This window comes from Drosophila melanogaster, chromosome 3R (genome assembly GCF_000001215.4).
Source record: "Drosophila melanogaster chromosome 3R".
NCBI lineage: Eukaryota > Metazoa > Arthropoda > Insecta > Diptera > Drosophilidae > Drosophila > Drosophila melanogaster.
The window spans coordinates 19861297-19886189 of NT_033777.3; the positions used below are offsets into that span (position 1 = coordinate 19861297).

At 45.9% G+C, this 24893-nt stretch overlaps 7 protein-coding genes across 15 annotated transcripts; 4 read left to right on the forward strand and 3 right to left on the reverse strand.

Moving 5' to 3' along the window:
- The first annotated feature begins 313 nt into the window (after positions 1 to 313).
- Positions 314 to 1304, forward strand: Mrm2 (Mitochondrial rRNA methyltransferase 2). The gene has a single exon (NM_142578.4). It carries the CDS (start codon positions 347 to 349, stop codon positions 1097 to 1099), a length of 753 nt encoding a protein of 250 aa, NP_650835.1. The 5' UTR covers positions 314 to 346; the 3' UTR covers positions 1100 to 1304.
- Positions 1221 to 3097, reverse strand: CG4572 (uncharacterized protein). Of its 3 annotated transcripts, none has more exons than NM_169879.3 (2): positions 3029 to 3097; positions 1221 to 2895 (listed from the first exon to the last, which is right to left on the reverse strand). In NM_169879.3, the coding sequence occupies exon 2, from the start codon at positions 2872 to 2874 to the stop codon at positions 1426 to 1428; it is 1449 nt and encodes a 482-aa protein (NP_732457.1). In that variant the 5' UTR covers positions 2875 to 2895; positions 3029 to 3097; the 3' UTR covers positions 1221 to 1425. The 3 variants fall into 3 exon arrangements, with proteins under 3 accessions (NP_732457.1, NP_732456.1, NP_650836.1); NM_169878.3 differs by having other exon boundaries at positions 2980 to 3097; NM_142579.4 differs by having other exon boundaries at positions 1221 to 3097.
- A 102-nt stretch (positions 3098 to 3199) lies between these two features.
- Positions 3200 to 5573, forward strand: CG4686 (uncharacterized protein). 2 transcript variants are annotated; one of them, NM_142580.3, is made up of 3 exons: positions 3200 to 3629; positions 3693 to 4001; positions 5118 to 5573. In NM_142580.3, exons 1-3 carry the CDS (start codon positions 3537 to 3539, stop codon positions 5259 to 5261), a joined length of 546 nt encoding a protein of 181 aa, NP_650837.1. In that variant the 5' UTR covers positions 3200 to 3536; the 3' UTR covers positions 5262 to 5573. The 2 variants fall into 2 exon arrangements, with proteins under 2 accessions (NP_650837.1, NP_001262744.1); NM_001275815.1 differs by having other exon boundaries at positions 3462 to 3629.
- Positions 4121 to 14382, reverse strand: Mrp5 (Multidrug resistance protein 5). Of its 5 annotated transcripts, none has more exons than NM_001275817.1 (10): positions 14102 to 14382; positions 13049 to 13231; positions 12905 to 12990; positions 10546 to 10705; positions 10277 to 10473; positions 10036 to 10217; positions 8114 to 9705; positions 7559 to 8052; positions 6279 to 7506; positions 5852 to 6212 (listed from the first exon to the last, which is right to left on the reverse strand). In NM_001275817.1, exons 2-9 carry the CDS (start codon positions 13123 to 13125, stop codon positions 7448 to 7450), a joined length of 2847 nt encoding a protein of 948 aa, NP_001262746.1. In that variant the 5' UTR covers positions 13126 to 13231; positions 14102 to 14382; the 3' UTR covers positions 5852 to 6212; positions 6279 to 7447. The 5 variants fall into 4 exon arrangements, with proteins under 5 accessions (NP_001262745.1, NP_650838.1, NP_001262747.1 ...); NM_001104371.2 differs by lacking the exon at positions 14102 to 14382 and adding an exon at positions 13873 to 13928; NM_142581.2 differs by lacking the exon at positions 14102 to 14382 and adding an exon at positions 13873 to 13928 and having other exon boundaries at positions 5583 to 7474; positions 13049 to 13214.
- A 295-nt stretch (positions 14383 to 14677) lies between these two features.
- CG17186 (uncharacterized protein) lies at positions 14678 to 16218 on the reverse strand. Its single transcript, NM_142582.3, has 2 exons — positions 16046 to 16218; positions 14678 to 15986 (listed from the first exon to the last, which is right to left on the reverse strand). Exons 1-2 carry the CDS (start codon positions 16119 to 16121, stop codon positions 14917 to 14919), a joined length of 1146 nt encoding a protein of 381 aa, NP_650839.1. The 5' UTR covers positions 16122 to 16218; the 3' UTR covers positions 14678 to 14916.
- Positions 16219 to 16440: 222 nt separating this feature from the next.
- Positions 16441 to 18013, forward strand: Arc42 (Activator-recruited cofactor subunit 42). The gene is made up of 3 exons (NM_142583.3): positions 16441 to 16615; positions 16703 to 16912; positions 16981 to 18013. Exons 1-3 carry the CDS (start codon positions 16582 to 16584, stop codon positions 17952 to 17954), a joined length of 1218 nt encoding a protein of 405 aa, NP_650840.1. The 5' UTR covers positions 16441 to 16581; the 3' UTR covers positions 17955 to 18013.
- A 409-nt stretch (positions 18014 to 18422) lies between these two features.
- Positions 18423 to 24734, forward strand: Ask1 (Apoptotic signal-regulating kinase 1). Of its 2 annotated transcripts, NM_057741.4 has the most exons (10): positions 18423 to 18747; positions 18820 to 19014; positions 19587 to 19765; positions 20188 to 21085; positions 21142 to 21480; positions 21547 to 22349; positions 22413 to 22559; positions 22900 to 23799; positions 23860 to 24132; positions 24198 to 24734. In NM_057741.4, exons 1-10 carry the CDS (start codon positions 18628 to 18630, stop codon positions 24433 to 24435), a joined length of 4092 nt encoding a protein of 1363 aa, NP_477089.3. In that variant the 5' UTR covers positions 18423 to 18627; the 3' UTR covers positions 24436 to 24734. The 2 variants fall into 2 exon arrangements, with proteins under 2 accessions (NP_477089.3, NP_996240.1); NM_206518.2 differs by having other exon boundaries at positions 18820 to 19765.
- The last annotated feature ends 159 nt before the right edge of the window (positions 24735 to 24893 follow it).

A 24893-nucleotide genomic window follows, 5' to 3' on the forward strand; every position in this document is an offset into this window, starting at 1 on the left:
GAGCGGAGTAGAGTGACAGTGGGCAGATAATTGGGAAAAGACCGTACTGGTTTGAAGTGTGACCAGGGAGCACGCAACGAGCCAAATATGCAACGAAATAATATCCCATTCACACTGACGCTTGAGATGGCAGCAATGGAAATCTTATTGTTACCCATCGCTGTTGCCATAAAATCAATTTAAATGTGAAAAGATCTTTTTATTCCAACATGGATAAAATTGTAACATATACGTGGTAATATAATGTGAGCTTTGGAGTTTCTGCGCTTGCAGTGTAAACTTCCCAGAACTTGTATTGACTTTGGTCGATAAAAATCGATAGGCGATCTAATTTCGATATTACACAATGCGTCTTGTTTTTACGGGTAATTGTGTTTTTAAACGCCTGCTGCACACGGAAATAGGCGGAAAGTATGCCAAACAGCAGCCGCGGAACCTCAAAGGACGGAGCAAGAGCTCCCAGGAGTGGCTTACGCGCCAACTGGCGGATCCGTACGTGGAGAAGGCCCGCATGATGAACTATCGCTGCCGGAGTGCCTTCAAATTACTGGAGATCGACGACAAATACGGAATACTGCGGCCCGGAGACACAGTTTTGGAATGCGGAGCTGCTCCTGGCAGCTGGACCCAGGTGGCCGTGGAGCGGACCAATGCCAACGGAAAGCAGGAGCGGGCGCCACAGGGAGCCGTCTTTAGCATCGACCTGTTGCATTTCCATGCTGTGCCGGGTGCCACAATCTTTGGCGGCATGGATTTCACTTCTTCGCTGGCACAAAAGCGGCTGAGGGAAGCGTTACAAGACAGAAAGGTCAACTGCGTGCTGTCCGATATGGCACCCAATGCCACCGGAGTGAGGATGCTGGACCAGGAGAGCATCACTAACCTCTGCTACGAGGTGCTGCGCTTTGCCCTGGCCATGTCTGCTCCGCAGGCCCATCTGGTGGTCAAGGTGTGGGATAATGGCGACGTGCCCAAGCTGGAGCGAGATATGCTTAGGTTTTATGAGAAAGTGAAGAGAGTAAAACCGCGCGCTAGCCGCGGAGACTCCGCCGAGCACTTCCTGGTGGCCAGGAACTTTAAAGGAGCAACGGATAGTTAATTATTAACTGCGTTTTTTGGACTAGTTGAATTAAAAGCTTTGTTAATTGACTGTAGCTTATATTGGATAGAATAACTAAAGGGAAGTAACCTAGGATTAATTTCATCTCAACATTTTTGTTGATTTTCTTTTTGATGTTTTAATCTTTGTTGTTATATACAGTTCTGTAACAAATTATATGAATTTAGTTGAGTATTAACAACCCAATGCTCTCATCAACATATTTATGCATTCAAAACTCACACCAAATTATTCATGATTAATTTTAAAAACAAAGGCTTAAATTTGGTCTCCAAATTGTACTGAATAGTTTAAGTACGCATTTCCTAGTGCTTGTAATGAGTAAGGTGATCAATCATCATGTACAGCCACTTGGGCTGATCGTGAGGAGCCATGTGCCCGGCATTGCGGACCATGATCTCCACAAGATGTCCGGCGTGCTTGACATAGCCGGCCACTTCCTTCCCAACGCGCCACACTTCGCGGGGAGCCACCTTGTACTTGTCCGAGCCGGGGAACTTTAGTTGGTTGAGATAATTGCGCGTCAGTGGATAGGCAACAATAATGTCTAGCTGCCCGCTGTAGATGCACACAGTATAGTGGGCCAGCAGTTCGGCTATCCACGGGGCCACCGAGTCCATGATATCCTTCTTCAAGTGAAGTTCCACCTTGTTCTCCTTGTCCAGATCATGGAATGTCTTATTGCCCACATGAATTGCCCGCCGAGTGGCGCCCGCCTGCAGAAATTCGCCCAAGTTGGCGCCATCATCATCATGCGTCTTCAAGTAGTTGTAGTACCAGTTGTATCCAGTAAGGTTGCTGAACAGTGAGCCATTGGTAAGGTCCCCGTTGATTAGGGAATCAAATACGTCGAAGGCGCACTCCATGTCGTGACTCTTAATGCATTCAGCACCCTTTGCCTCGGCATCGTGGAAACTCTGCAGTCCGTGCTCGTCGATCAGGCCCAGCTGGTAGAGATAGTCACCGTACTTCAGCTGATGCAGCGGATCCGAGAGACCATTTCCGATGGCCACGCCCTTGAGCGGCACATAGACGCGGGTCTCTATGGCATTTTGTACCTTGTGGATGTGGTAAGCCAGGGCGGGAACGTATTTTCCGGCATAGGACTCGCCGGTGACCCAGAAACCAGAGGAGTTGCTCCACTCGAAGAGTTCGTACAGCTGCATCACAGCCTCGTGCAGATTGCGGCCCACATCCTTCTCGTTCGTAGCATAGCCGGCATCGTTCTCTGTAAAACTAAAGCCAGTGCCCACGGGATTGTCAATGTAGATGAGATTGTGTGTCTTGCTCCAGGTATAGTTGCGTTTCTGAAGCTTCCCATGACCATCCAACTCTAGTGGTCCATTCTCTGTGAACAAACCGAAGAGCGAGGAGGCACCTGGTCCACCCTGAAGCCACAGGACCACTGGCGCATATTCCGGCTCCTGCTCGGCGGGGAAGTACCAGAAGAACATGTTGGATTTGAAGCCAGGGTCCACGGTCAAATAGCCGGAGTAGCTCTCAACGCCATGGAACTGGGAGCCTACGACGCGGGCCAGCTTTTGAACCTCTTGCTTGCTCATCGAAGCATTGTTGATCAGGGGCGTCAGGAACAGGGGCTCCCCGGGATCGACACCATCGTCAAAGAACTGGTAGCGTGGATACGGATTGATGAAGCTCCGCCTGTAGGGGCGTTCCCCCTCTACTCCTTTTGCTCCGCTTATTGCGACTATAGTCGCGATAATTAAAAATGCGCAATGAGTTGCAGTTTTCATTGTTCAACTGCGCTGATTCGACTGAAAAGCGATCGAATTGTCAGTGGTTGCTTTGCTTATTCAGCTTATGTATATGTATTCTTATATTCTTATTATCGCCCCGACCTGCTCACGAATCGGCCGATAAGGGGTTTAAATCAGTTCTCTCACTTGCCTTGCTTTTATTCGCACAGCCGGCGAAAAAATTTAGCTTTCCCAATTGAGCAGCACTGATATTTCAGTGTATCCGCACCGGTCAAACGGTAGGGTTGTCAAGTGAAGCGAATTTATCAGCTGTGATTTTTTACTAAGAGCGACTTCTGAGTTATGGATTGCAAGTAGTTCTTTTGTCGGAATTATTAAAAATAATCATCAACTAACTCTATATTGGTTTAGTTTTTCGCAAATAAATGAAAGCTTGAATTTGAAAGGTTTAACCAGGGATATAAAAGTCTCCAAAGTACCTATATATGTTCTGTTTTGTTGCTTATATCACCATTTCTTCTCACTTCAAATGGTAAGAAATTCTCGTTCCCGAGGCATTCATATTTCTAGAATCCAAACAATTGGCAACATCGAATACAACGGCAGTCCGGCAAGGCCAGGGCATTTTGCGTCAAAATTTGTAGTAGCGCCGCAGCTGATTTTCCATCGCCAAACAAAGTTTGAGCAAACAATACACAATGTCAGTCGCTGACACCATTGAATACGTGACCCTGGGCAATCCTGTCAGCAAGATGGTAGCCTCGTCCGCATCCGCCCTGCTCCGCACGCTTGTAACTAATCGACTTTTCCTAGACAATGTTCCGGATTTATAATTCTTAACTGTCTTCCTGCAGGGTCTGCGTCCCAAGAAGGTGCCGGTGCAGGAGACGAGTATGGCGGTGCTCCCTGCCGCCCACAGCTACGCGCATTCACACGGATCACTCTATCGACTGGCCGGCTGCCATTACCACTTCATTCGGCTGGCCGGGATCGTCGGCGCGTCGGCCATCTTTATGGGCGCCTACTGCAAGTACGTCCTGAAGGACGTCAGCGATCCCAAGGAGCAGGTGGACTCGCAGGCCTTTGCTGATGTGGCCAATCGCATCCACTTTCTGCACTCCTTTGCCATGATGGCCATGCCTCTGGCCCACTATCCCGTATTCGTAAGTTTAAATGGAAAAAGTCAAAATTTGTATTTCGTTGAAGATGTGCCTGGTTAAGTCCTACCTCCGCCAGGCCCATCCTCTGTACTGACCCCAAGGAAACCATTTATCATAATTGATCTCGGTCGTGTATTTGGTTTATTTGTAAAGCTTTCTTTGTTGGTTTGTCATTTACATAAACTCTGTGTAAAGTTAGATCTCTGAACGGAATTTATAACAACTCGCGTTACTCTCGAATCGAAACTCCAACATTGATACTCGAATAATTGACTCTCTGCTTAGCTAGTCTAATGCGCTGATTGACATTACAAAATTGAGCTATGAATGAATATTGATTTGAGCCAAGCGCTTTCTCCAAGTTACTTCTTTATAATATAGGTATGCATATGTATATTTATGTTGTATATGAAATGTTTCCAAAGCTAAAGCTAAATGTTCAACAACCACTAATTGCAGCTTACAAAGTAATTTTCAATACCACACACGATACTTGTATAATAATTGCGTTAATTCGGATAACTCTTAGGTTTGTGATATGAGCAGGTTCATAGCTGATATGGGTTCGGGGTTTTGGGTAGGAATTTGTTGATTTACTCTCTTCATAATTACAATCGTATGTTAAAAATGTACCAAAAAGGCATAGATTTTCTCGTTTTTGCTGTTATCTTGTAATTGGTATTTGTTGTCATCAGCCTTATTTAATAAGTAAAATCTGGGCTTTATCGAGCTCCGTTTTGTCGACGTTTTAAAGCTAACAACTAAAGCTAACACCAAATATGCACTCAAAACGCTGGCCATCTTCGCAAACTTCTACTCCTAGACTATAAACTATAGGGCCTGTTCCGTTTTAGAGTTTTCTGATTAAGAAATGTAAATGCATTTAGATAACAATGTGACTTAAATTTTGGGTAAACTATTTGCAATTTGGAATTTCTTACATATGTATATCTTGATTCCTGACTAAACATTTAAATGCTATAAATTCTTTGCATCCTAAAATCGTTTAATTACAATAGTCGTGCTTAGCTTTTCATATAGATTTCGAGAACAGTGGGGCTTGGAACAGGCCCAAATGACTGTGGTTACTTAAAGTAATTGGTTTATTTCCTCCCGCAGACTGGCACTTTGATGATTACGGGCATGATGCTTTTCAGCGGCTGCATGTACTACCGCGCTTTGACTGGCGAGAAGCGTCTGCAACCGTACGCGACCGTCGGAGGATTCTGCCTGATGGCCGCGTGGCTGTCGCTGGTCCTGTAGGATGCGCGGGGCAGGCCACCTATCTATATTCCATGTAGCACATGCTGAACTGCAATTTAGTGCAGAGGCAAATAAAGCTAAGCCAACTCTAACATACAACATCATCTAACATAATACAACATCAACTAAATATGAGTTACTATATCCGCTTTTAGCCATTATTTACAATAATTATAGTGAGGGCTTTGCAGCTAATGGAAGATACTTTTGAGTTAAATGCGTACAATCTCTTAGTGTATATAGCAGGCTAATGTAAGTCGCTAAATCGTTATAATGAAATAAAACAAATAAAAACGTTTTAACAAAAGAACCAACCGAGCTGTTACATTTATTGTATACCTGTACATTAATAAATTACTATAAAAACACTCATATATTTATACTAGGCGTAACATTTCATAGAATTCTCTTTTAGTTTTTTCTTTTTTTGGGGCTTTTCATTGGGTTTTTTTTTTCTTTAAGGTTGTTATTGTCGTTTTACTGGAACACATAATACAAATGCAATGCGACCTTTTGAAGGCCAATGCACAAAGTTCAGCTAAAATTAATTATTGCACAATTTGCAGTTTATATCAATCTTTCTTTTTTTTAAGGTACAAAAACATTTAGTCCCTACGCTCCTCTAACATCAGCTTATTGTCTTGCTGTTTGATTTCTCATCAGTTTCCTAGTTTTATACACCTGACTAACTATTATTTTGATTTGTACACGTCTTGTAAAAAGTTTCTCAGCGGCAGCTCAGTGGGGATGTCTGCTGGCGCCGCTGATGGCTTGCTATCCTAACAACTTCTGCTTGGAGGCCTCCGCAAAGAGGAAGGTCTTCTGAATGCCCGCATTGGCCGCCGGATGATTCGTAATTGGTTCCAGTATCTTAAGTATGTAGTCTTTAAAAGCCTTCGGAACGGCGAAATGTCAAGAATCCTTCTTGAGCCGCAGGTTGTCATCATGGGCCTGAAAGGAAGACAAAGAGCTTAGGCATGTGGACAAGTTACATTGAATCTTAAAACGCAATCCCACCTTTTGGGCAACCTTCAGCAGGGCATCGAAAGTGGAGTCTCCCGTCTGCTTCACCATGCTGTGGAAGACCTTCTTCTCGCTGGTTGTGAGCAGCTCGAACGGAGATCCGAACTCCACCGCCTTTCCTGCGTCCATTACTAGCACCTTGTCCGAGTCCATAACCGTATGCAATCGATGGGCAATCGTGAGCACCGTGCAGTCCTTGAATTTGTTCCTAATCGTCGTCTGGATAAGAGCATCCGTCTGCGGATCGACGTTAGCCGTTGCCTCGTCCATCACCAAAATGCGATTCTCTCGGAGAATGGCCCTAGCTAGGCACACCAGCTGTCGCTGTCCCACGCTGAAGTTGGTGCCGCCTTCGGATATCTTGCTCTGCAAACCACTGGGAAGATCAGCCACCACTTGCTTAAGCTTAACCTCCTCCAGAGACTCCCACAGCTTGGCGTCGCTATACTCGTCGAAGGGATCCAGATTGTAACGCATGGTGCCCGAGAACAGCACCGGTTCCTGAGGAATAATGGAGATCTTGCTGCGCAGATCGTGCAGTCCCAGGTCGTTGGTGTCGCGCCTGTCGATCAGGATGGCTCCCTCGTTGTAGGACAGACGGAACAGAGCGTTGATCAGCGAAGATTTGCCGGCACCAGTTCGTCCCACAATGCCCACCTTTTCGCAACCCTCGATAGCGATGTTCAGGGATCGGAGCACGTAGTCGGCCGCCTTGTCGGGGAAGTACTTCAGCGAGAGGTCGTCGAACACGATCTTTCCATCCTCTGGCCAATCCTTTGGCGGCTTTTTATTTGGCTTGGATTCGAAGTCACCCTCCGGTTCAAGATCCTCATATTCCACCACTCTCTCCACTGCCGTCATTGTGTTTTCCAGCTCGGCCGATTGTCTCATTCCCCACTGGACCATACCGGTCATGCCCATGGCTTGGGTAATAGCAAGACCGACGTCACCTCCGTTCTCCGGGGAGAAGAGGAAGAAGCTCAATGTGATTACAGCGATGTAGACAACACAAACGCAGTCGAGCCAGTATCCAAAGGCTCGACTCGTGGCAAGGAACATATAGTAGCCAGAGCTGTGCATATCCTGGTAGTTGTCGAATTCGGCAATCAGTTCCTTCTGCGCTCCAAATGCTCGGATGGTGGCCAGGCCATTAAGGGAAGCACTCAAGTGGGAGTAAATGGGGGAGCGTGCTGTTGATATAAAATATATTGATTTAATAAACCTGATTACACTAAAATCGTATGTGCACCAGGTATAATATCAATTTCACTTACTGACAGCTTCGAGTCGCTTCACGTCACGGGATGTGCTCAGATAGAAGACGCGCAGGAGGTAGAAAACGATCACAAGGAACACCGTGGCGAGGATGTACCAAACGTTAATGATACATAGGACGACTACGATGCCCACGATTGCGAGGAAGATCTGCATCACGTCCATCATCACGGAGGGAAGAATCTCGTCCACTTGACCCAAGTCCTTGGAGAAGCGATTGAGGATGCGTCCGGAGGGATTGGTGTTGAAGAAATGCATCGCCGCTCGGGTCACACCTTGGAACATGGTGTTGTGCAGGGTCGTCGAACTGCGCATTGCCAGGTAGAAGAAGAGCATGCTCCGCACCAGCGAGAAGATGATCACAGACACATTGATGCCGGTGAAGTAGTAGATGTCAACAGGATCGGTATCGGCATTGATGCGGGTTTCGGGGAAGGCGCGTCTCAATCTGGCCATAAAGGTATCACGCTCAGCTTCACCATTTTTGTTCACCCTGGATAAGCAATTAAACGGTTAGGAAAACCCTTATCTTTTCTTTCGGGTATCAAACTTACCAGTAGGACAAGAAGATATCACCACCAGAGGCCAGCACCTGGGCACCAATGCAGAAGAACGCAAATACGATAAACAGTCCGTAGCCATTCGCTCCAAAGTACTTTTTGTAGAGCTTCATTCCTATGCGCCCCTCGACGCGACCTTCCTGCGTCTGCATGGGTGACTCCGCCGCCAAGGATTCGGCAGCAGATTCCATGGAGGAGATGCTACCGTGTCGGTCGCGCAATTTACTGTTCTGCCTCGAGAGGCTCTTCTTGTCCGGGGCATCACCGGCACCCTCATCCTTCTTGCTGGGATCCGTCAGCATTTGGGCGAAGTCCAAACCGCTCTTGGCCATGGACTCGTAGGTGCCCATAGCGCTGATCTTGCCCTTGTCCATGATCACAATAACGTCGGCCTGTTCTAGGAACTGCAGTTGATGGGTCACAAGCAGTACGATTTCCTCGCGCAGGAATCCACGCATACACTGATCGAACAGATGACGTCCGACATGGGTATCCACGGCACTAAGGGGATCGTCCAACAGGTAGATGTCAGCCTTCCGGTAAACAGCTCTGGCCAAACTTATACGCGCCTTCTGTCCTCCGGAGAGAGATGCTCCTCTCTCACCCACAATAGTCTTGTCAGCATAGGGCAACAGCTCGAAGTCCCGCTCCAGGGCACACCTTTTGACCACAGTGCGGTAGCGATGCTTATCCATGGGCAGTCCGAAGAGGATGTTCTGGCGAACAGTGCCGGTGAAGAGCCACGGCTCCTGGGAGGCGTACGAGAGAGTTCCGTTGACTTTGACCGAACCAGAATCCGGATTCAGTTCTCCCAGCACAGCCTGAATCAAGCTTGATTTTCCAGAGCCCACTGGTCCAATGACGGCCACAAGTTGACGCGGCTTGAACTTTAGCGAAATGTTATCCAACGTGTTGTCCGTGTTCTTCTGATCCCATTTGGCCTTTAGCTTGCTTATGACGATACTGTGCTCCGCTTCGCTGGTGCGACGACTGCTTGGCTTCAGGACACCAGTGGTCTGGGCCACTGTGGGTTCAGCAATTAGACCCGCCTTGCCCAGCTTCTGCTCGTCCAGGTCCTCCGACTTGTCACGCACCTTTGTCTCCTCGTGCAGCATGAATGTCTGGATACGGCGGATCGAGACCAATAGTTCGGCAAACTGGGATATTCCCATGGGGAAGTAGACGGTCATGGTGTTACGCAGGATATTGTAGTAGGCGGTGATCACGAAGGCCTTCTCGGCGGTCAGAAGCTTTCCAAGCAGCACGAATCCAACCAAGCTCACAAACACCGATATCCTCGTGACGAACATGATGAAGCTTTGCAGCGTGCCTCGGATGTAGTTCACATTGCGGATGGCGTTCATCTCCTTGGTGCGCACATAGTTGATCATCTTGCTGAAGGGAATTTCCCACGCATACATCTTGATCACCTGGATGCCCGAAATGATCTCGTTCATCATGCGCACTCGCTCATCCGTCCGCAGAGCCGTTTTCAATCGCAGCACGGAGGTCTTCTTGCCCAGATAGGCTTGCAGGGGTATAAACAGCAACATCACCGCCACGCCGAAGAAGGCGGAGATACCAATCTGTGAGAGAAGTGGGTGTTACTAGGTGGACTTTCAAAAGATTCATATTTAGATATTAATATCAACTGCGCTCAAGAGTCTTAGAAATTTTTAAAAAAATTGTATATTTAAATGGAACTTGAATAAGTTTTAAATTCTAATCCATTATAATAAATATAAATAAAATATCAAACAATTCAGATAGTCTATATTACGACCTACCCCAATAAAACTTTTTCTTCTAGGATATATATAAATAAAATAATTACAAAATGAAAAAAAGTAACAAAGCAATAAGTAGTAACTTAATTATGATTTAAACAGCAATCCAAACTATCTGTGATTACTTACCTCCCTGTACATGAGGTACGTGATAATGCCAATCTCCACCGGACCCAGCCATAAATAGTTCATGTGGATGACCGAAACGTCCAGCCGGCCCACATCGTTCGAGATGAGATTGACCACCTGACCAATTGTGGTATCGCCCAGCGCCGTTCGACTCAATCGCAGCGCCTTCCGATATATCATGCCTGCAGGGCGCGATCGTTATTCATGTGTCACAAAGGGAGCCATCCCCATCCCAACTCACTTGTCATGGCTATTCTGGCCTTCATGCCGATGTGGAACATGCCCAGCATGTAGGGATGCATGAAGAGCACGTTGCAGGCGCTTGTCAAGATCACGCCCAGGGCGTAGAGGTATGCCTTCGTCTGGTTATCGCCTTCCTGGTTGCTCGCGTCCGCATAGTAGGCCACCAGACCGCCCAGGAACAGCGGCTGGGTGACTCTGAGAAGAGTATGGGTTACGGGTTATAAATCAGCAGGCTGTCGGGAGTTGGGCGTGGCGCAGGCAGCTTACCGGAAACCGATCTCCAAGATGAAGAGGACCAGGCCTAGACCGGCCAGGCGCCAGCCAAACACGTTCATCGAGGCCTTCAGCAGGCTGGGGGTCTTCTTCTTTTTGCGCTTCTTTTCGACCTCCTTCTCCCACGCCGCGCTCAGCTTGCTGCCCAGGTGATCTGGAAACAAAGGCATTGAGATATCAACCAGGTGCACTCCACCCGTGGACATGTTGTACTGTATATATTTCTCCTGACTGACTAACGAGGCATGTTGGCATATAATTGGCAGATGGTACTTTGGTGTTTAAAGAAGCCTTCAAAGTATAAACACCCATTAAGTTGCTCTTGTAAGTAATGCAGTTTTCAATATTTACTCATGACGGTAATAAAAAAAATTTATTGATTTTTTACTCATCTGTTTGTATGTGCACTTACTCAGGAATACATATATGACTGATCTATTTTTGAGCTTATCATCATTTAAATTGACTATGTTACGGAACTTATCATTGTATAAACCCTTCAAATTGTCAAGTGGGAAAATATGAATGATAATCAGATTTTCATTACGACCGCCATAAAGTATATGTTATCTGCTGAATGAGGGACATCCCATCTCTCTATCTGCTTTAACTAAAGTTTAAAAGGCAGAATATGGCATTACAATACAAGATTTCATTGGGTTTAAAGTATGAAAAACAATCGAGTATGTTCTCTTACACTAACAAAAGAATATTATTCATGGGAATGCCATGTCCGGGAATAAACAATAGTCCTTATCGATCACTAGCTTCTGTATTTGAGGGCCTTAATGAGCAGTAGAATTGCAATCAATTTGACCGTAACCGCGGCCAATAAATCCAGTGAATTGTCAATCTAGTGCTTTGCTTTAAGTGTGAATTATGGCTGGCAACAAAGCAAATCCCGACCAGCTGCATTGCCTCCAATCGATCTTATCGACGGGCAGATTTCCTAGCCAACTACCCTCCATATGGGGATTCAGATTCTGGCACTTCCGCAAGGCTTATTTCAAGCTCAAGTGGCCTTAGATTGCACACCGATTAGGAATTGCAAAACAAAAGCCTTTCGCATTAGATATGGTTCTCAATCATCTGCGCATATTTGGCCAGATATGAGCCATTATGGTTGGCATTGCATAAGCCACCCCTTTGGCACGATCCACACTCAACACTGTATTATTTGGGGCCCATTTATAATAAGTAAGTAAATAAGCCTGAGTGCCTAATTGCGTGCAATATCGAGGGTGTTGAAAAGCCGTTATCAACTATGTTGGGCAGTAAATTCAATTAATTGTGGCCAGCGGACGTTGTCAAAGATATCAAGTTTGTCACTTTTCGGCGCTCCTCGAAAGTTTTTTTTGTCCGAGGAAATCAAAGGTCTGAAAGTGCCAGATTGGATACCGCTATCTCCGCCGATCGTATAATTCAATGAGAATGAGTGATGGTGCAGAAAGCGCGTATCCAAGGGCTATCTTATCGTTCGGATTAGACTCGGCCGTAGTTCCGCCAAATGATCTCAATGAAATAGTGTTATGTACATATGTACATATATATGGTGCAAGCAGCAATAGGCCAGTGCAGATATCTAATCTAAACTTCCCCTTTAGAGAAGAGCCCTTCAATGCTCGCTGATCCTTCGAACCGGCGGAATAACCGAAAGGCTTTACAACCACAAAGAGTGGGCGCATGCTAAACCCTATCTAATCGTAATCGTCGGGTGCCTTGAAGTGTCTCCCTGGCATTTAGCACTTCATTCGGGTGGTGTCTGAATGCCGGAGATAGTGTGGTAAATATGCGGTTTAGTTGATTATATAAATTATATACTCCATGCAGGTGTAGTGGGAGCGGGTGCAAGGAAGCATTCGAGACACATCGGGCACCCAGGGATTTCACACGCGACTAATGACCATCTCCACCAGGAAGCACTCCAAACAGCTGGGCAAAGGGCGATGAAATCGAAAATCCACTCATGATTGCCACAAGGAATGGAATTGGCCTGGCCATTGTGTAAAGCACTTTTACTAGCTGACTAATAGATAATAAATACATGGTCAGATGTGGTCACCTAGTAAAACCCAATCTATTGCCACATGACGTCACGTGTGGCTTAATCTGGCTACGTGCTGATAAAAAATATTTCTCTCACTCAAAACTCCTTGACTTTATATCAGCTTATCTGACGCGTCGGCCGATTTCTTTATAATAATTCAATTAATTTGCTTATCGGCTGGTCCGCAGATATGTCCATAAATTATCTTGCCCCGAATTCGAGCCCATTTATTATGCAAGGCGTGTGGGCGATTCATTTTTGGTTCTTTCGCACCGAGAACTTCGGCCTTATTCTACCAGAACTCACCTGATCTGTGCTCCTGTAAGGCGCGGTACAAATCATTCTCATCCAGTGTCTTTTTGCGTCCCTTGAAGAAAGTGGGCATGGCAAAGCTGAGGATGAGATTATGAATTAGACAGGATTCTATGAGATTTTGGTGTACAAACTTACCAGAACATCAAAGATGAGAAGATGTTGGACTTCTCGCGCGGATTCTCCGGCAGTTCATCGGCTTTCATTGACTGCATCTTGGTCGGTTTGGTCTAATTCTATCGATTCCCTAGCTTCAGGTGCCAGGTCATTGGTCGGGGTGTACGTGTATCCTGTACAGGTGCCGCTGTAATGGGATTACAACTAAAACTATTATTAGTTCCTCCTAAACCAATCGGCTGCCACTTAATGTGCGGAATCTAAAGATTGTGGACGCATGATGATTGCGCTCTTTCGGTTCTTTTATTATTTCAGCACTTTTCACGAACGGTTTGTTTGGCCGCGATAAAAGCAAAGTGGTAAACTGGACCCATAAATGTTTGTTTTAAATCCAATGGTGGCGCATAAGTTTAAGTTCAATTCCTGGTTTCTGCCAGTTTTGGGATTCAAATATCAAATACAAATAAAAAACATCGATATTAAAAGTGATTATTTTGACGTATTTATCCCGTGCACATATTAAAAGCGATTGATTTTTGCTAAATTTTTTAAAACAAATAATAAAAACTTTAATAATGTTTTGCTGAATTCAATAGTTCGTTTTGAGCATTCCTTTTTTAAATATCCAAATTTGTCTAAATGCACTTTACTTAATTCAATGTTTATCCTTTTTATTGGAGTTTATATTTTGTTGTTCTGTAGCCGCCAATAATCTAAGACTTTTACTGGCTCAGATCACTTTTATGGCACTAGTTTTTTACAACTTCCTGTAAGTGATACTAGTCACTAGCTTTCCACACGCGTCACTTTTTAGAAATGGGAAAATCCTAGAGGCGAAGACTCACGGTACTTTTACACCTGACGGATCTGGCGGCAGCTTCTCGTTAAAACTTAATGGGCTCGCCGTGAATGAACGGCCCTTTATATAGGCGCCTGGATGAACACCCACGCACACCAGTGCACGCGGCATTATCGAGAGATCGCCAAAGAGAGAGAGAGAGAGTGAGCGAGCGTTATCACATCTCACCTCTTTTGTTTATATTTACACTGGGAGCACTTGCACTTTGTTTTTACCTGTCTTTCGTGGGCGCAGCGGGGGCGGTGGATGCCGAAAAGGAACAACGAAAAACTCCAAAAAGTGGGGGCAAATCAATAGGACAACAAACGGGACTCCTACTGTGGTGCTCTTTTCCTTCTCAGTGCTGATGAATGTGAACGTGTCCTTCCCCTCCCGCAGGACACACGGAAATAATTGTGCGCTGTGTTAAATGTCGTGTGCTGATTTTACAAAGTTGTGCAGTGAAAAACATAAAAACGTTAAACAAGTTCCAGTGCGTGCGCGTCGAATCTGCGCAGAGATGAAAAGCGGGCTGTCAAAACCAGAATGGAAAACTGCCAGATGTACAGTGGCGCGCAAAAGTATTCGCACTCGCACGCGATTGTGCCTGCCGTCATTGGTGACTATTGAAACTATTCTGTTTCAATACTCTCTCCATGGAAGCTTGAAATTATTATTATTATTATTATATTATAAAAATTGGTATAAGCCATTTTTAACGGTAAAAATTGGTAGTGTTGTGCAGCATCAAAACTTCGACAAAATTCCAAAGATACTCACTCACACATAACATTAATAATACTCAAAATTTTCAAATTTCAAAATCAATATTCTTTATTCGTAGTAACAACGAATAAACAATCTTTTCATAGCTTTTCAATTCTTTACATTTAAAATATTTCTTAATTCAAGAATTTTGGCTTATCAAGAGTCAAAAACTTTTATACAGTTCATTAATATCTAAAGTTTGGTTATTGCATTGATTGTAATTTAACAATTCGTTGGCTTTCGATGTAATTAAAAGTACCAAAGAGTCGAGAAATTAACAAATCTATGCATTGTCCAGCGCGATGAAGTAGGAAATATCCTCCGGACTGTCTTCGGTGGTCAGGTACACGATCTCCTCGTAAACGTTTTCTTCGGCAGTTGTATATTCTATCATTTCAAAGCCGGGATCTATTTGAACCACCTCGTCGATCTCCACTAGATTGATCTCTTCCAGTCCGTTTTGCTTATCTATATCCTGTATATCCTCCACAACATCTGGCTCTTCCATAACATCCATATCAAGCTCCTCCACAAAATTTCTCTCCTCTCTGTGATCAATCTCCTCCAGCTCATTTTCCGCTTCCAAGTATTCTACTGGCTCAAGAGCTTCAGTTTCCTCCAGACCATCAAGGTCAGCTTGAATCTTGGCCAGATGCCTTGCCGATCGCATGTGCCGAACGAAGCAGAATCTCCTGGCCGTTCTGTATTCGCAGGGCTTGCACTCCAGGGTGCACCTGCACTCCTTCTTGTAGGCGAGGTATTCGTCCTCGGTCTCCCCAGACTCCCCAGATAGCTCCACCATCTGTTCCTGCTCCTGGGGCAGATACTGTATGTATTCATTAGCCTCCAGCTGGCTTTGCACGACCTCGATGTTCGCCTGGCTTTTTGCTTGCATCTCGAATTGAGATTTTCGAGTGGTGCTGTAGTCACACGGCGTGCACGTGGTCAGGATGTCTTCCGTGTATCGTGTTTTCTCCGCATCCGCGGGCGCTGGCTCCTCTACTCTTTTTATGCGTTTTACCGCCGGTTCCGCCCTCTCGGCCTCGTCCATCAGCTTCTCGCACTCCTCCTGCTCCTTCATTATGTGGCGCCTCGACTCCTTGTGCCGGTCGAAGCAATACCGTTTGGCGGTCTTGTAGCCGCAGACGTTGCACGAGAACAGTGACGATTCCACCTCAGACTCGGAGTCAGAGCAGGACTCCAGCAGCATGTGCTTTTGCGACCGCCTGTGGCGCCTCAAGTCTCTTCTCCGGTCCGTGGAGTAAGTGCAGCCGTTTATGTTGCAAGTCAGTCGCTTTATCTTCACCGCCTTGACTTGCTCCTCCTTTCTGGGCGCTTGTTTTAGGTGCAAGTCTGTAAAAAGCGAAATCAATCGTAGTTCAGCCGGCATTTAGGTATTCATTGGTACTCACATTCCATTTCGTCCTCGTAGATGAAATCTAGAGCCTCTATCGTCAGTGTTTCCGTTCTCTGGCATGTCTGCGACATATTTCCCTCGTTTGGTCTGCGTTCTTTTAATAATAACTAAACAAATCAACAATTATTTGATGGTACCAACATTATTTAGCTTGAAAATGTAGAATGCACGCGAGAATTTACGAATTTGGGAATTTAGTATTTTTCAGGCGGCATGTTGGATCTTATTTCCGTGCACCTTAGGAATTATGTTTATTTCATTTTAAAAGTACCCATCAGTGTTTTCGTATGAGTGAAAAGTTAGTAATTTTTAATTTTAATTTTAAATTAGTAACAAGACGACTTGTTAAATTCGGGACAAGAGTCACCCTGTGATGAACCACTTGTTACATGCAGATGCAGCCGGTGACCTCCTCTGGTCACACTGTCCATTTTTAATTTTTTGTAATAGTAGAGTTTTTTTTATAACATTTTATCCGTCTTTTATGCAATATATTTAATTATTATTAGTAAGAGGCAATCCCACACAAACATGCAATCAGTACTCACCCGCTCGTTATGCATTGGTAAGACAAACTGATGTGTGGACTTTGAGCCCCAGCCATTTAAATGTTTTCTATAAGCAAGATCCTAAACCAGATATTGATATTCAGCCCGCAGATCTTTAAATGCTCGTCAAATTGCCTCATTGTCGGCGCTTTCGGAGACGCACCAGATGCTGCAGAAGTCCTGCCGGGACTTTGCCAACAATGAGCTCAGTGGAAACGCAGCCAAGTTCGATCGGGAGCACCTGTATCCAGAGAAACAGATCCGCCAGATGGGCGAACTGGGCGTGATGGCAGTAGCGATTCCCGAGGAGCTGGGTAATTAATATTACGCCCACCTCAGCCCTCCTTATAGTATCTCATTGTATCTCTTTATTGTTAATCAGGCGGCACTGGACTGGATTATGTGGCCTACGCCATTGCCATGGAGGAAATCTCAAGGGGCTGTGCCTCTGCTGGCGTCATCATGTCGGTGAACAACTCCCTGTATCTGGGACCGCTTCTCTCTTTCGGAAACGATGCCCAGAAGAAGGACTACATCACACCGTTTACCACCGGCGAACGAGTGGGCTGCTTCGCGCTCTCTGAACCTGGAAACGGATCCGATGCTGGAGCTGCTTCCACCATAGCAACCGACAAGGGAGATCACTTCGTGCTGAATGGCACCAAGGCCTGGATCACAAATGCCTTCGAGGCGGAGGCAGCCATTGTGTTCGCCACCACCAACAAGCAGCTGAAGCACAAGGGCATCTCCGCATTCATTGTGCCCAAGGCTACCAAGGGCTTCTCGCTGGGCAAAAAGGAGGATAAGCTGGGCATCCGGGGATCTTCGACGTGCCAGCTAATTTTCGAGGACTGCGTGGTGCCCAAGGAGAACATGCTGGGCGAGCCGGGTTTCGGTTTCAAGATTGCCATGCAGACGCTGGACGCCGGCCGCATAGGAATCGCTGGCCAGGCGCTGGGCATTGGTCAGGCTGCCCTCGAATTGGCCGTGGACTACGCCCAGAAGCGACAGGCCTTCGGCAAGCCCATTGCCAAGCTCCAGTCCATCCAGCAAAAGATCGCGGACATGTCGTTGGCCATGGAGTCGGCACGTCTGCTCACCTGGCGCGCCGCCTGGCTGAAGGACCAAAAGCAGCCCTACACCAAAGAAGCTGCAATGGCCAAGCTGGCTGCCTCGGAGGCGGCCACCTTGTGCTCCCACCAGTGTATCCAGATCCTGGGCGGAATGGGCTACGTGACCGACATGGCGGCCGAGCGTCATTACAGGGACGCCCGCATCACTGAGATCTACGAGGGCACCTCCGAAATCCAGCGACTGGTGATCGCGGGCTCCATTCTAAAGGAATATGCTAGTTAAGATCAAAGTTATATATCCGTACTACTTGTGTCTCGTTTAATAAAGAACGTTTTTAATATACTATTTTGCTAGTTCTATTGAGTTGTATAATTGTTTATAATAGATAGAAATACATGAAAAAAACACCTACAACATTTTAATTCTTTAGAAAAAGTTAGCAAAACAATAAATCTTCGTTCAAAAAGTAAAGTAAAATAAGTGAAACTCTTGACTACTTTTTAGACGTTGCATATTTGTAAATTAATTAAAATAATGAACCTTAAGTGCTTTTAAAATATATTTATAAACAAAGCTTATTATTTTATATGCCTAATTATATTATATCTTTTAAACCAAATTTTAAATGACTCAAAAAAATGGGAACTTGGCGCCAAAACTGCAGCAAGGCTTTGTCGGTTAGCATATTTGTGTGGTATTTTTGTGACTTCATTCGGTATATTGCTGGTAGCTGTGCAGCGGTCACACAGCAAAAGCAAAAAGTTTCTTTATTTATTTGATAATTATTCGTTACGCGGTAATTAACGCGATGCAAGTGCAGCAGGAACGTGGTAATGAGAGTTTTTGCCACTGAGCTGCGCGTGTCGGCCGTCCAGAAAGTGCAGAAATCGCGTGAAGTGCGCGAAATCCGTCCAAGAGCAGAAAAGTGCCAAGAATAGCTGCGATGGAAACAGCGATGGATGTGGTGTGTGTAATGGATACGGCGGTGGGCGACCATCTGGAGGACCGCCAGTGTGCGCTGGAGGAGATCAAGCAGGCAGTGCAGTCGGCGGGCGCCAACTTTCAGCGGGTTCAGGTGCGCCAGCTTGGTTATACAATGGCATATGGGTGATTTGACTTACATCCCCCCCACTTGGCATCCTTGCAGTTCGAGCGCCTGGACTTCGGCGAGACGAATGTGCTGGAGACGTTTTACAACGCCGATGTGGCCATTATCGACCTGAGCATTCTCACCCAGCAGCGGCCGCTTTCCTATCACTACGGCGTTAGGGAGAGCTTCGGGATGAAGGAGAACATCCTCACCTACAACGACATCGATTCCAAGCAGACGCTCAGTCTCAAGGTGCGTTCGGAAGTGTTTACCTGGCCGGGCGTGCCTGGCAAACATCTGCGTTCGTGATCGGGAATCCGCTTCCGATAAGATAAATGCTATGACCAGCAACTGCGTGGACTCCTGGACTAGTTGTTCTTGCTGATCTTTCTACAGTCGAGCTTCCACAACGCGAACTGAGTTTATAACAAGTCTCTAACCTAGGTGCTTAGACACCTCTTTCTGGAAAATGACTAAAAATTATTCTATCTACTAGTCTTCCTTTAGCAAATTGCAAAAGAAACCGAAAAACTTCCTCTTTCCAGAGGTTAATAACTAAAACCTCTTTCCCATATGGCAGCCAATAATTTGAACTATGGAAGTTCGACTGTATTTCCGTCGAATCGTTTTCGTTATTTTTGTTTTGGCTGCGGCCATAAAGCAACAAAAGCATTGGCCCAGCAATAACAATAACAAATGCGAGCACGCCCACGCAAACACTCAAAGAGGCACGCACACACTAACAGCACGGTGTACACCAACGCAGCGTGGCCTGCATTCACAGTGGCGGTCATTAAATTAGGTACACTCTACTCCCCTTGCAGCTCTCGTGTGCCAACTACCTGTTTCTCAGCTACAAGCGGAATGCGGAGACCAATTCCTGCCACCTGACCAGCCAGCCCAACAGCGGCAACAACAGCAAGGAACCCAATGCCGAAGGACGAGTGCCCACTTTGCAGTGGCGCCTCAAGCGAAAGCTGCAAGATGTTGAGATCCAGTCGAAGTGAGTACAATCTAGGGAGTCCCCTTTTGCAGTAAGTCATGCACGGTGATTGCATATCGGAACACTATTTATAACATCCCCTGCGGCAGATTGGCTGCAAAAGTCACGCCCTGCATCTAAAATGAATCAGACCGATTTATTGTGTTGGCCTTGGAATTGCATATAAAATATCAATAATCGCTGAAAATTCTTAAGTCTCTTTATAGTATCATAATTGTCCTTTCAATTTAAATTACTTCGAACTTTAGTGATACTACTACGGGTTAACAAGTAATGAAATGAAAGTAATTGAAATCTTAAATTTGGTGTACCAGATAGATGCTAAGTTAATTAGTCTTTCAGCCAGAGCACGAAACACTGTTCCTATTATGCATTATTTGTGTACCTAAAAACTAAACGAAGCTATTTTCGGTTATTTACAGAGCCCACATGCGTGAGAAATTTCTGAGTGACATGCGAACGGCGCGGGACACGTACGCCACCAACGGCGCCAAGCTGCAGAGTATATTGCACGAGATGCGAAAGCGGCTGGACGATCCGCATGTCCTGTCTGGCGAAGTGGTACACAGTTTCATGTGCTCGCTGAGGGATGTGCAGGACTACGATGCCATGGTGCGACTGGTCAATGACCTGAAGAACATACCCAACACCCGGAAGTACGTGGAGACGGGCAACATGAGTTTCCTGTACGCCTTCGCCCTGAACCGAAGAAATCGAAAGGGAGACCGTGAAAAGGCTCTGGAATCTTCGCTGAAGGCGCTGGAAAAGAAGGAGAACCACTTTCCGGACATGCTCTGCCTGTGCGGCCGCATCTACAAGGACATCTTTGTGGAATCCGACTACACGGACGCCACCAGTTTGGCGCACGCCATCAAGTGGTACCGCCAAAGCTTTGAGGTGCAGCCGAATGAGTATGCAGGCATCAATCTGGCTACTCTGCTGGTTATCGAGGGCAAGGAGTTTACCAATACGGAGGAGTTGCAGCACATCGGCATGACCTTAAACAATTTAATCGGTAAAAAGGGCAGCCTATCCTCGCTGAGTGAGTATTGGGATGTGGCCACCTTCTTTGAGATCTCCGTTTTGGCCAACGACTACGCCAAGGCGATTCAAGCTGCCGAGTGCATGTTCAAGCTAAAGCCACCCAACTGGTATCTGAAGTCGACCATCGGAAATATCTCTCTTATACATCGATTTCGAAAGAAGCCCGAGGAACGCCAGCCGCCCATCGAGGAGCAGGTGTTCCAGTTCTGGATGGACTTCTTTCTGGAGGCCACCAACACCGAGGAGGTTAAGAACAGCATTCGCTTTCCGATTCTGGTTGGTACCCCTGATCTGCAGTTTAAGCTTTATTATTAACTCAAAACAAATTCCAGATCCTCGAGCCTCAGAAGATTTATATGCCCAGTTATGTGACTATAAACATGGATGCGGATGAGAAGTCCATTCAGATTGTGAACATCTGTTTGGCTCACGCAAAGAATGCGTGTAAGAAAATCCACGACTTCCTTTTCGTGGCATCGAAGATCAAGTCCGTCAGCCTTTACAAGAGGGATGATCGTTGTGCCTACTTGTACGTCCATCACAACTCAGATGATTTTCAAATATATTTTCCCTCCACTGAACGACGACAAAAGTTCTACGATATGATCCTGGAGATGACTGCAGATCAGGTGGTGTTTGTCAATCTCAGCAATGATGACGCTAATATCGAGGTAAGTTATTTATTATTCATATATACATATATTCCGGCCACTTTTGCTAATTATTATTAATTGTAGTACGAGTACGACTACGATGAGCAGAATCGCAAAATGGTGCTGGGCAAAGGTACTTATGGCACCGTGTACGCCGCCAGGGACAAGCAGACGCAGGTGCGAATCGCCATTAAGGAGGTGCCGGAAAAGAACTCGCAGGATGTGCAGCCACTGCACGAGGAGATTAAGTTACACTCTCAGCTGCGACATCGCAACATAGTTCGCTATTTGGGATCGTGCTCGGAGAACGGCTTCTTCAAGATCTTCATGGAGCAGGTGCCGGGAGGATCGCTTTCCGACCTCTTAGAGACCAAATGGGGTCCGCTCAAGGACAACGAGTCCACCATGGCCTTCTACTCCAAGCAGATCCTCGAGGGGCTGAAGTACCTTCACGAGCAGGACATTGTTCATCGCGATATAAAGGGTGACAACGTGCTGGTTAACACGTATAGCGGCGTGGTTAAGATCTCCGATTTCGGCACCTCCAAGCGGCTGGCCCGCATCAACCCGATGACGGAGACCTTTACGGGCACCTTGCAGTACATGGCGCCGGAGGTGATTGACCAGGGAGTACGCGGCTATGGCCCGGCGGCTGACATCTGGTCCTTTGGATGCACAAACGTTGAGATGGCTACGGGCAAACCACCGTTTATCGAGCTGGGTAGCGCCCATGCGGCCATGTTCAAGGTGGGCTTTTACAAGAAGCATCCGAACATACCCGAGGAGCTGTCCGCCAACGCAAAGAACTTTATTTTGCGTTGCTTTGCCATCAGCGTGATGGACCGACCCTCCGCCTCGCAACTTCTGGAAGATCCCTTCCTACAAGAGTGAGTTTGCTTAATTGTTTTGCCTAATTCCTTTCTAATTGCACTTTTAATTTTCTCAATAAGTAAACCCCGCAAGGTGCGCCCAGCCCTGCCCATCAATACTGAGTTCGGACGCAGCATTTCGGTGCCGGCTGATCGGTTTGTGCACAAAACCACACCGCCGCTGAGCTACAACACAACCTGCAATACGCCCACAACGCCGGAATTGGAGTAAGTTAAACGCTGCGACTATTCTTATCATGTTCGACCTTCCTCAATTACAAGCAGAGGTTATCTTATCTGTTGAAAATTATCATTTATATTTTGCTAATTTTAATGAATATAAAAATTTTTCCGTGCTTCTCTATATTTTCCCATATCGTCTACTATTATAAGAGTAACAAGTGCCTTTGCTTATCGTGTAGTTAACACATTGATTGTTGCTATCAGTAAAGTGCATATTTAATGATTGGAAAATGCGCACTCGGATTTTGATACTGAGAAGAGATAGCACTTGATGTATTGTAAAATAAACGTAATTTTATATTGTACTTTCTGTTTCCTATTTCAGCATAACGCATTCATCCTCGGTGGACATTGACGAGCTGCCCAGCAACCAGTTTATGCTTGAACGGCGAAATTCCCATGGATTTTTGCTCTCGCCAGAGATTGAACCTTCCACGCCGTCCTTGCGTACGAGCATTAGTGAGACGAGCGAGACTGACGGTTTTTACAGGCTTAAAAAGGATTCGCAGAGGCGGACAACGCTTTCCAAGGTGCTGGCACTAGACGAATCCAAGATCTGCGATATTTGGCTGAAGAAGGTCGACGCTGATCAGAACTCGATTGCGATTAGGAAAAGCGATTTGGAGGTTCTAATCCGAGGACTGCGGGACTACATTATGAACGAAAACGAAAAGCATTTGGAAGCGACTATCAACGAACTGAAACAAAAGCTGAACAACGACGCAGTTGCTCTGGACCATCTTCATTTGGCGCTGTACTCCTTTCAGGACGCCGTGGTCTGCGTACTGCGGTACCATTGCATCAAACCCCATTGGATGTTCGCATTGGATAATCTGGTTAAGCGGGCCGTCCAGGCGGCGGTCACTATTTTCTCTCCTGAACTGGGCGCCAATCTGGCGGACAAAGACCTGTCTGGAAATGATGATGAGAGCTTGCGTACAAGTCTAATGCAGAAGGGTTCCACCGAGAGCCAGGAAAAGCAGAGCCTGGAAAAAGTTCTTCCCACGAGCAACACTCGCGAAGGTGTGGGATTAACGCCTGCGGAATCGGGCGGGGATGCTCTGTCCAGTTCGATGGAGTGCGCGCGCATCCTGAGAGACATCCGTGACAATCAGCAGAAGCTGCAACGCCAGCTCCTTGAGCAGCAGCGGCAGAGCATGAGGGCCCTGCATAATATCAGTCAGGAGCTGGCTCACATTTACATGGGCGGCAGAAAGAGATTAAGGTTGGTAAACCAAGTAGGACATTGTAAATTTTATTATAATTCACAATTTCATCTTAACAGACGCACAATAAACGGCTTTAACAAAAAGTGCCATAGAATGAGTACCAGTGTGGGCGGAACGTCCGGAGTCCGTCCGAATATAGCGGGCAATCCCCGGAGGCAGCTAAACAAGCATCACTTTGGTCTTCACGAAGTAGACGAGCAGTTGGAGCAGTGGTTGACCCAGCAGGAAATAGACGAGTTCTCAAAGACGCTCATCCTGAATGAAGGTTTTACATTTGACGACTTTATCTATAACATGGAAAAGCTGGACCTCATGAGGCTGGGTCTGCGGTGCGTTAAAGCTTATAAGAAAAGTACACTTAATCCATGCTCAACTAACTTTTGGTATTTTGCAGCGTTGGCATCGAAGTGCGTTTGTGGAAACTCATTATACAAGAACGTGTGTGCACCTCGTCCGATTGTGTGGACAGTCCACCAAGCACTTACCACAAACCCATTGGAGGCAATAGCTCTTTTGCGCTTATTGACAACAACAATACGCTACCATCACCCACAACCACAACTCCCGGAACGCCGGGCATCAAAACGAAAATCAAGAAAAGCGAAAGCGAGTACGATTCGTGCAGCGAGTGACTGGAGTTGAAAGCTTTCTGAGTTGTGCCTTTACAGATACTACTGATTAATTGTTAATGTTCTCCATGTGCTACTAACCGCTGCGAGGCTCAGCTCAATGAGTCTCCAGCAGCCCTGGGTTAAGTTCTCCCATGCTGACTCATGTCTTTTCAACTTTGAGTTCGAAAAGGCGTTGTCTGTGTGTCCAGTTTTAACGATTGCATGTTAACTTATAAAAATGGAATTTACATAAGTGCCTTTAATTTAAAAAAAAAAGAAAACAAAAACTGAAATAGATAATATATTGTGAAGTGCTTTGCAAAAAAGGGGTATTTCTTGTTAACTGGAAAGGATTTATAGCTTCTGAAGAAGACTATTATACATATAAGAATGAATAAACTCAAATTTGTTGTGGTTCTCCAAACTTTAAAGGCGAAAGATAACCGAAAGTTGATATCCGAACTTTTGTAGGTTCGTCA